This window comes from Sinohyriopsis cumingii, unplaced genomic scaffold (assembly GCF_028554795.1).
Source record: "Sinohyriopsis cumingii isolate HCF-2022 unplaced genomic scaffold, ASM2855479v2 utg001603l, whole genome shotgun sequence".
NCBI classification, from domain to species: domain Eukaryota; kingdom Metazoa; phylum Mollusca; class Bivalvia; order Unionida; family Unionidae; genus Sinohyriopsis; species Sinohyriopsis cumingii.
Window position 1 is genome coordinate 1,424,162 of NW_028316025.1, and position 11,575 is coordinate 1,435,736.

The 11,575-nt window shown below is 36.3% G+C and overlaps 1 protein-coding gene across 2 annotated transcripts in view; it reads right to left on the reverse strand.

The window, feature by feature from the left end:
- The window catches only part of LOC149771895 (uncharacterized), a 38,196-nt gene extending 27,345 nt beyond the window's left edge, over nt 1-10,851 (reverse strand). The window contains exons 1-2 of one of the 2 annotated variants that reach the window (XM_089948103.1): nt 10,498-10,851; nt 9,468-9,622 (exon numbers count right to left, since the gene is read on the reverse strand). In XM_089948103.1, coding sequence (XP_089804229.1) covers nt 9,468-9,609 — 142 coding nt within the window. In that variant the 5' untranslated portion in view covers nt 9,610-9,622; nt 10,498-10,851. Of the gene's footprint in view, nt 1-7,610; nt 7,753-9,467; nt 9,623-10,497 lie in introns of those variants that run through there. The other variant, XM_089948104.1, reaches the window with a different exon arrangement.
- Between the last annotated feature and the right edge of the window lie 724 nt (nt 10,852-11,575).

Here is an 11,575-nt window from a genome sequence, read left to right on the forward strand (position 1 = left end):
CTGTGGAAGAAGAAGTGATCATGATGAAGTCCCGATGGCCAGAACAAGAAGCCCATTTAGTCTCCTGTTTTGCCAAACACTTGGTGGAAAAAATGACGGAATTGATCAAGAAAAATTGTTATGGATGTCAAAACGATCATCCCAGTCAAATTCAACACAATAAATGCCTAATGTTAAGTCAAGAAGAAAAATTGGACGAGTATCTGGACGAAGCTTGGAGTCTCATCTCGAACAAAGACGTGTTGCACCAGTGGTATAAAGACTTGCGTGAACATTCTTGTCCACCATTAACCACTCAAGAGATCCATCGTATCGAAGCTCTCCTGAATCAGAGTGAGGAAACAGAACGAATAACCGTTTATTCGTCAGACATTTTCAAGCAAAAAGTCAGGATCGAATTGACGACTTATTATTACCTGTGAAGAAAAAAAAGCACACACAAATCAATGGATACCTGGGAACTTTATTACCTTTTGAACCACAGTTCGTATACAGCTTCTTGGAATCCTGTCGTCTGTGCTAAAGATGAACTCCCTCATCGCAAACCTAAAGACCATCAAGCTTACGTGATCAACACGGACGACAGTCATCTCCCAGGAACCCACTGGATAGCCGTTTACTTTCCTCAAGAAGGATGTGTGGAATATTTCGATTCGTACGGATTGCCTCCTTTGGAAGACGATATCATTGACTTTATGAGAAGAAATGCTCAAACCACCCGATTCAATAACGTGAAATTACAAGGCACAGATTCCTTGGTGTGTGGACAGTACTGTGTGTATTTTCTGCATCATCGCAGCCTGGGCTATTCCTTAGAACATTTAGTGACTCATTTTGATCCTCGTTCTTCTTCTAGAAACGATGTGAAAGTAGATCGATGGTTTTGTGACCATTATGCTTATCTTTTGTATCAAGCTAGGAAACGTAGTGTCCATCAATGGTCTAATGATTTCCAACAGTGGAAATCACAACGTTGTCAGCCCTGTTTAAAGTAGATTGTCAATTGAAAAAAAATGTTTGTGATTTGAAAAATATTGTTTGATGTTATAGTGTTGAATTATTGTTAAAAAATGTTAGAGTTGTTGTTTAGTGTTAAGTGATTTTTGAATAAAAAATGTTGTGTTTTGAAAAAAAATGCCTTTGTCTTTTGTTTAGCTATAAGAATGTTGGATTGATGCTCTTTCATTTCTTACTATCCCGCTCATGACACTCACTGAACGTTGCGACTCGAAAACCGTGTGGGGGATGTTTTCCTTCACGTCCGCGCTTTGACTTTAAGAACCGGGGGTTGTTTCCAGTCTAACCATCCATTGTTGACTCATCCTCCTACGAAGATGTGCTCCAAACTAGCTAAGCTCAACGAAGCCTACGTGAATTTGCATAGGGTCAGACACAGTCTGATACCGAAACCAGAAAAAATAGAGAATGTGAGAATGTTAAAAGTCACTGAAGACCTGATAGAAGAGCTCTTCAGAGAAGAAATGAACAGGGAGAAAGAAGAATGGACAGAGAAGTACAGACTTCAGAGACAGCAGCAACAGCAGCAACAACAACAACAGCAGCAGCAACCTGAACCTGACAGAGGCTTTGTCGATTGTCGTATCGACACCAAAGAGTTCTTCTTCTCTTTCCGAAGAAGCCGACCTATCGCCAGAAAGTCTATCCTCAGAGGACATCGCATTCTCAGAAACTAAAAAAGAATGCCATAGCAAAGAAAAAAACAGCCCTTTTCAGGGCTACCCAATACTCTAGAAAAGAAATAACTATCCATTTGCCAATGTGTGTAGGTAGAGTAGTGTAAATATAAACACTAACTCTTTATTGATAGTGAGAGTGTATGTGTTTGTGTGTGTTTGTAAGTGCTCACGTACGTTGGTGTGGATAGTAGATTAAAATCATGTTTTTTTGGTGTTTGATGTGTTTATTTGGAGTTAGATTGGATTGCTTTGCGTATGTGGATAGTCTATTGAAGTGATTTATAAAAAAATTTAAAATAGTGATGGGTAGCATAAAAAGTGAGTGAGTGTTTCTTTTAGGTCCGCGCGTTGTTTTTTGGTCATGATCTAGGTAAGATCAATTTTATGTTTTTAGGGGGATGTTTTCCATCACGTCCATGCTTTCAGTATAAATTGAAACTCGTTCGGCAGTCCAGCTACCCTTGTTGATTGATCAACACCACCAGAAGAATGAACACCAGAATTGTGAAACTGTTAGAACTCCAGATGCACCTGGAATATGCCAGGCGCATAGTAAATGAACTATCAGCGGAGGCTATCGTAGAAGAAGCAAGAATAAAGAAGGAAGAGGAGGAGAGAAGAGAGAGGGAAGAAGAGGAAAAGAAAATAGAAGAGAGGATGTCGTACAATATTCCCGAGACAGAAGATTGGGGTGCTGAAGCGAATCATCCTCCCTCTGCGCTCCCCAGAAGAAAGGTGAAAGGAGACTGGGGAAGAAGATGCGTGTGTGGCGCCAGGCCAGGAAGGTGCAACCATTAGATAGGTGCATCTGGAGTTCAAAAAAAAAAAAACCAACAGCCCTTTTCAGGGCTACCCAATACTCTAGAAAAGAAATAACTATTAATTTGCCAATGTGTGTAGGTAGAGTAGTGTGAATATAAACACTAACTCTTTTTAAAAAAATGTGAGTGAATGTGTGTTTGTGTGTTATTGTTGTAAGAGCTTAGGTATGTTTGTGTGAATAGTAGATTATAGGTTTCTTAGCGTATGTGAAGAGTATAGCTTGAGTTTTATTATATGAAATGAGAAAGTAGGGGATGTTTTCCTTCACGTCCGCGCGTTGTTAGGTCATGATCTAGGTAAGATCAATTTTTATGTCTTAGGGGGATGTTTTCCATCACGTCCGCGCTTTTCGTATAAGAACCCACAGTATTCGTCGTTCAAACCATTCTGCAAAGAATAAAAAAGAAGATGGCTTCGAACCACCTTGACAAAATGGAAAAATTGCAAAACGTCCTGGACAATTTAGGAATGTTTGAGCAAATGTTGGTTAACCTAAACGAGGATCACTACTCTTATAGTCCCCATCGAGTGAAGATGGAGATAAACAATTTACGAAAAATGAAGGTAATCATCAGTGATCTGTTGAAAGAAATAAAGGAGGAGAAGGAGGATGAAGAGGAAAGGATAAGGATGAGAGCATGGAATGAAAAAATTGAAAAAGAAGAAGAAAATGAAAAGAGGAAGAAAGAAGAGGAGGAGGAAGAGAAGAAGAAAGAAAAGCAGGAGAAAAAAAAGAAAGAAAAGAAGAGAAAGAGTGTAGGAGATAAAATAAGAACTTGATGGAGAAAAAGAAGAAATTAGAAGCAGAAGAAGAAGAAGAAGAAAACCCAAAGGCCCTTTTCAGGGCCAGCCATATTTCTCGAAAAGAGATAGCCTTTCAATTGCCTACCCCTTTTTTTAAAAAAAATTTCAAAAAAAACAAATCCCATGTTCAATTTCCCTTGACGCTATAAAGTCCCACCCTGTTTAAATTCCCTTGACGCTAATCTGTCCCACGATTTTTCTCCATGTTAAATTTCCATTGAGGCTAATCTGACCCACGATTTTTCTCCATGTTAAATTTCCATTGAGGCTAATCTGACCCACGATTTTTCTCCATGTTAAATTTCCATTGAGGCTAATCTGACCCAAGGGGGTCTGTAATGCTAATTCCCATTGAGGCTAATCTATCCCCCTTCACTACTTATATATATATATATATATATATATATATATATATATATATATATATATATATATATATATATATATATATATATATGTATTTAAAGTACCAAGCACTTCAAGTTCAAGTTCAAGTAGATACACAAATCAGTATTGCGAATTTTTTAATAATTCTATTTTGTTTTTAAACGTTATATATATTATAATGATTAGTACATATAATATTCTAAGCACTTCATGTACTGGGCTAAACCAGCTCAATAAGAAATACAAGTGATTCTCGTGATGTTTAGGGGAAAATGTTTTAAATATTTTTCTTAAACATTATCTTAATGATTAATATATGTAATGTACTAAGCACTTTATATACTGGGTCAACCCAGCTTAATTAGATGCACATATCAATTATGGAAACTATCTTTTTACCACAGTGGAGGGGAGAAGGGGAGTGCTAGAGCCAGCAATGAATAGCACTGACAGTCACCAAACTGGAAACACATATTGTTATTTCATGGCCTTGAGATGAATATCACTCAAATCCTTGTGATAAAAAATGCCTCAGTGTCATATGAACTCAGTCAGTCTATGACCTCAATGATGCTTGAGTGCTTATATTCGAAATTGCCTTCACTAACTGCTGTTATCAATGCTTCTCGCTCGCCCATTAAATGCTCATAATTTTTCAAAACTCACGTTGAAAACTTCTGTTAAAAAAAATTGACACATGACTCTAATGATTTAAAGAACCACCACTCTGTTTCAAACCTCTCATTCATTTTTAAAAAAATCAGAGGAAAGGTTATTATATCCCAACATGTATCACGTCTGAATTACCATAATCAATTATGATATTGTCATTATATCATATTGACTCGGATAGTACTTGAAATCAACGTATTTATGTCATTTTGAAGCAATTTAGACTAAGCCAATAACAAATTTGCGAAAACGTTATTTTTAAAATATTCTTGCCAGGTCGATGTTTCATTTGTTCTATCTCAACTTGTATCTCATCTGAATGCAAATAGTCTTTTTAGCACTGTACAGTCTGCATATTGCCCTCACCATAGTACTGAAACGTCGCCTCTGAGAGCAGTTAATGACCTTCTCTCTGTTCTGGATAGTGGAAAGATTACTGCAAGTACTCATCCTCCTTGACATGTCTGCAGCACAATAGACTATGATATATTACTTCACCATCTCCATCATGTATTTTATATTCACAATATAGCCTTACTATGAAATCAATTCCTAATTAGCCAGCAGGACACAAATAGAAAACATTCCAGCTAATTGATTTGTGTTTTGGTATCCCACAAGGCTCTCTTTCTCAGCAATGTTCTCTTCATTATATATACCCATCCGCTCTCAAGTGCCATGAATCGACTTGGTCACACCATTTATAAACTGATAACTATCAAATATACAAATCTACCTGCCAAAATAAAGTCGAAGCTAGTATCCAAGGCAGAGAGAGAGGCGCATTTCCAATGTGAAATCATGGATGACATATAACAAGCTGCATATATATGATAATAAAACTGAAAACATCATGATCACCACTCAAAAACGTTCTCATTCACATCCTCTACCTCAAACAATAAGCATCAGCAATACCAACATTAAATTTACACAGTCAGTACGAAACCTAGACGTCTCTATTGATAGGAAGCTCTCATTACACCAACATAAGGAACATATGCAAGGATCTAGTTACAGTTTTATTTCAGCTGATGCCACTAAATCAATTTTGTTTTCCTTAGTACTTTCAAGAATGGACTATTGTAATTCATTTATACATGGTTCATCTTTGTAGCTATTTCAGCAACTTGAAAAAGTTCAAAACATGGCTGCTCATATCATCCTTAGAATGCAAACACTGAGCACACCTCCCCGGTGCTATGTAGTCTTCACTGGCTACCCATTCAATCCAAAATCCAAAACAATCTGTTCACTATGATACATTTCGTTTATTAGCTCCAGTCCAATTTGCCTACTTGACCTCTCTCATGTCTATTAATTTAAGGCTAACAGTTTTGTGACTTGTTCCATAAATGGCCATTGACATGTGACACAAGACTCTGCAAAATGGCTATTAATCGTATGACATAAAGCAAATTAGATTCGTAATACTTGTGTGATTTACTTTCCTTTGTACAGTTTGATCCTTGCAAGACATCACAGTTTTGAGCAATATTTAAAACCTTTTGCAATCTTTAATTCTAAAATTTAAACCATCAGAACATTATCTATATAGGTATTTTTATATTTCGTGACGACATCATTTTGACACTTGTTGTAGTTGGGGTCCCGAGTGACCGAGTCGTCTAAAGTGCTCACCATTACGGGTCATTGTCATCTCAGCTACGTGTCTGTGTGGGTTCGGGTCTCGGGGTCGTCTATTGTGGGGATCTAAGAAAGCTTGCCAGTAGATTCTCGTGGGTCGGTGGTTCTTTTACGTTTTTTCCCGGGTTCTTCTTCCACTAATTATACTATTGCTATATGTAGACTATTTTGTGTTGAAAAGATGGCGTTGACCCATACAAAAATAACAACTTGCTGTAGTTTGCCTCTTTGCTAACCATCAATGTCAACAGTAATATAGATTATTCAGTTTAGAGTGACACAATGATTAGGTATCTCCCTGTACTTTGATCCTGCAAAAGAGGTTTATCATCATCTTGAGGATGACAAACATGATGTACAAATCTTTCAAGGATCCAGATGTCATTTAAAAATAAAGTCAAATCTGAATGAACACTGTACAGGATTATGATGATTTCCAATCTATGCTAGACTGTATTCTGGGCTGGTCGTAGCTTTTCCACGTCAGACTGACCACATCATGAAGAATGTAATCTGATTTTAAATTACATGCATCCTAATCTCCTCAGCTGACCCAAAATAGACAATATAGTAATTCTCTCACATGCATATGTGTATGGTTGTATTTTCCACTTTAGAAAACCAGTTCAATATTGCTTGTTTATGCTTCAACCTGACCTTTATCATGACTTCTGAATATATTGACAATTTACTGGGAGCATAGTGCACACAAAATATCAAACACTTGTTGGCACCATCACCTGAAATATTTTCCCAATAACTAAATTAAACATTATTTGCAAAATATTTACATAGCAAACGTAGCAGTGGTTTAAGTCCGACAAACATAGTTTACACTGATCTATAGTCCAATTCTGAGTTGAAAAAGTTGTTGTAATTGATTTATGTTTACAAAATTCAGACACTATGTATTGCAATTAATATAGCCCTTTAAACTACCAGTAATGTTCTTTCAAAGCTGAAATGTTTTAAAATGTCACTGAGAGTTACACTGAATATTTCAGTGTACATCTTAATTGTTATGCTTTATGTTATGGTGACGAAATTTTCAGTGCTTGTTTTGCAGCTTGAATGTTACGGGAGTATTCACAGCATGTCTTTTTTACCTGTACTACCCTTTTTAGCAAAGAAATATGAGAAAAGGAATCGATCATTGTGCTTTAGTGTAGCATTGAAACTTCCATCCTTGGGATTACAAATCTGCATTAAACTCTCAGCGCATCCTTGTGTATGACTTAAAATTCTTAGCTTCGAATGGAATGTTCCTAATATATATATAGTCATATGATGGGTTATATCGTTACTATATTTAGAATGGAGATCAGCAATGTTGGCATGGGACGGTAGTCACGGTTGATAATCAGTAGAGTAATATTACTCTGTGTGTGTGTGTGTGTGTGTGTGTGTGTGTGAATCGGATTTTTAATGTAGAGTTAACAACTTTTCAGCCATATCGCTATGATGTATGTGTGACAGCTTATAGTGATGTCAAGCACTGGGGCATCATTCAGTAGACATGTAGCATGATTTCCCACCCAGTCACATTATCCTGACACCAGGCCGACTCTTCTTAACACTAACCTCTTAATGATGAGCGCCTAGCAAGGTAGCTGTAGATACCATTTGAATACATCACTGGTATTACTCAGCTAGGGTTCGAACCTCTGACCTCACATCTGAAGCGAAACATCTATCCACTTTGGGCACCGGGATGGTAATAGTACTATAAAGAAGGGATTTGCAAGAGCAATGATATTTAATATTAAATACAAGGATAATCTCCTATAAGAATGGCAACACTGAATGTTATTTTGTATTATGTAGGCAGTGTGAGACATATATGTTATAATCATACTACATCATATTTTTTAAATGAGCAAATGAATGCTAGACTGTTACCATGGATAAAAAGCAATGTTACTTCATGGGTTTGGCTAGCCTATTAGAGTTATGTAGCATTGTTACTACATCCGTTGTAGTATTGTTACTGCATCAGGTTTTGTATACCACAAATTTAGTGCCTGGACATAGGGTAATGTTACTATATGGGTTTGTGGGGATAGCTTTGTAGTACTGGTACTACTACAGCTGTAATACTGTTACTAAATCAGGTGTTTGAGATCATAAAATCAGTGCCTGGATATAGAGTAATGTTACTACATGGGTTTGTGAATTAACAGTAAAGTATTGTTAATACAGTCAAATTCACTTAAAGAGGTCAAGCACGCAATTCCTTTTCTGTTATGACAGTTAGTCTGAGTTAAACATGGTTCTGTTTAAATTCTCACATTCAATTGATATAAAATTGTAGAACAACTCCGTGCCACGAGTATTTTTAGGAGAGAATTGTGTATCCCACAAGACTTTCTAAAATGGGCAAACCAAATTTGTGCGGATATCTGTATAATATATTAAAATATAAGTAATTTGTATGCAAGTAATTTAGGTTAAAGCAATATTACTATGACTGATTATTCTAACTTTATACAGCGCATATTACAGCTGCGGCAATGTCGCTTGTGCAGTACACATGCGCAATGCGTTGAAATGTTTTCATTTATAAAACACGGCCGATTACCAAGGTCATGACAACAACTATTTCGGTCAAGGGGGAGCCGCGCATTAGTTTGGAAGGAGATCACGAGATCCTCATGTGGGTCTAGGGTTACATTTGTGCTGTATAGATGTGATGCACGCCCTATGAGAAGATTAGATTCTTAAATTCCTTCAGTATAATAATTGAAATGTTCTTTTATGTGATTCAAATTGTTTTGACTTCATGCGCACACCAAGAATATATAACAGAGCTAAAGCATCACATTAGGATTATTCAACATATAGCCAGCTTTGTAAACGAGAGCGGGGGTGCAAGCGTGATGTATTTATAATGTGTTCGTTTGATTAGCAGAGTGGGAAAACATTTATTCTAAAACGTGTATTACCTTGAGGTTACTGTGAAATTGTTCAATGACTTGAATATCAAAGACCATGACATTCTACTTTCATCGAATTTCCCTTGAAATAAAACGTTTTGGAACATTAGAACCGTGATTCTTCAGTGGTGCTAGCGTTGCAGATACGCACATTAGCACCTTCATTCGGAATACCTTTGGATGGTTAAGGGACTAATATGAAATTGATAGCACTAGTCTGTGTAATATTCTAGGAATTCATACACTTTAAGATATTGCTAATTATTTCACTGTGTTTAGAACTTAGGGAAATGAATTTATATTTAGGGGGAAAATGAAATACTTGTGTTTTTACTTCTCATGTTACATGGTATAACTCCATCACGTACAAATACGATAATTGCGAGAGAAAAAGGTATCAGTCACGAGTCCTAAATAAGTGATCTGCATTACAGTTGCATATGACTAAGATGATACTATTTATAATCTTTAGATTTTTAAATAAGGAAAATCTTACTATTCTTACCCTCTTTCTGTGTATAGTTGAATTTCTCTTTGATGGCGTCCTGATACACATTGAAGGTGAATAATGAGCCCGTCACAAATTTGGCCAGGCAACCAACAGCCAAGCCAATAAATTTCAAAACCGTCTGTCGTGTCGGCGCCATTACAATACTTTTCCTGAAGAAAAGAATTGTGCAAAGACATAATGCCTTGTGCCAGTTATATACTGTACTATACACTGCACTTATTGAAAATGGTACTTTAGTCGAAAATACTGTATGTATCCGTTGACAATTGTACCTCTCTCCATTAAAGGGTTACAATGAGATTTTGTCACATATGTAGTGAAGGAATACGGGTTTATAAACGTAGGATTGGCCCCAGAATTTCCACTGTACTTAATAAGGACATTACTGACTTACTTAAAAGTTGTAAGTGGAATAACAACCATCGTGATACATCGCAACTTATTTAGAATTTAAAACCGAACACATCTGTTATGCAACTGTCTCTCATCGCGTTTTCTCTATGTCATCGTTCAGGAAAACACATTAACATAAAGCATGCGTAAGTATCAATTGTAGTCATCTTCCTGTCTCTGACCTGTCACTTGAATGAGAAAGTACTCCAATCGCTATTATAAGAACCACAAATAAAGCAGACACCTTGCCTCTGATATCCAGCATATCCTTGAATTCGTTTCCCTAATTCCCACCGATATTTGCCGAGTTAAATAGCAGGTATTGTTCCATCCTTTAGTATTGTCATATCCATATACAGAATACCCTATGTATCGTTACGCTGTACCAATTTAGGAGATTATGACTGATTTTCTTTTTCAATTAATTATTGTTTCATTAGACTTTGTGAACAAATGCAATTGTAATTGTTGCAATATATACACTAGATAACAATATATAGAACTTAAAAATGAAAGCAAACAAAGTTGAAATAATTATAATAATTCCGTCACTGAGACTGATTCTTATACATCAAAATGCTGACATTGTTTTTGGCAAATCAAAATCAAAATCAAATAAAGTGTTAAATACCTGAAAAGTTGATCTGTGCTTTAAGTATTTAGTCCAAGGAAAATAAATGAAATACACTGCCAACATTCAAATTCGGATATGGAATGTCACATGTGAATGACGGTATAAACAACACGCGTCTTGTGCAGGTTTTCCATCTAGACATATGACCCAAATTCACTCCACTGTATCTTGAGTACATCTTGCTAACCAATTGACACTGTTGCGTTTCTACATTATGTTCCACTTGAATATGTTTATGTACATCGTTATAGATCTCAAATATTAAAAAAGCCAAAACAACTATAACTGAGCCTTCTGCGGGTTGGTTTCAAGCAAAGAGATGATGTGAACATGCAATGAGTTCGTCCCGACCATTGCTGGAACTATGCGGTGTTTGATTGTGGTCAGGCTAGTTACTGGTTTAGCACATACCACGAAGACATAATGAAAGTTAGTCATGGTGGTGTGTGTACAATTTTAGTCATTGTTGATATACTTTTTAACTCTTTACGTTTTTTTATCCATTATAATATTTCATTCCCGTTAGGAAATGGTTCCAGAAAAAATACCAAACTCTAAACGAATTACATCAAAGAAACCTCGAATGCTCTAGTACAGGTTCCAATCACGTAAAGCAATTTATTTTTGCTAAATCCAACTAAATAATGTGGGATGGGGATTTTTAGTGATATGCATATTTTAGTAATTTAGCGATCTCGGAATGTGATCAAGAAAACAATCTCTCGTTATATATGCTCATTTTTTTCCCCGTTAACTTTACATTGTCAGAATCGTTCAGTATTCCCCGATACTGAATGCGCGCGACAATACACATATAGCATTCACGTGCATAAAGGAACTACTTTTTATTGTAAACAAATAATAACGCAGACGCCAGCACTTTTGATTTGTACATAAATCATGTACACTCACGTAAGAGGCTCTTTACGTTGTGGTTGTTTAAATTTGTTTCTGAATGAACTAAAACATGTTTCGTGATCTGCAAAACAAACTGTTTTGGCACATTCAGCGTTGATACAATGTTACGGATTTAGGCTAGCTACATTATATAAAATGTTTTCAATCTGGTTTACAC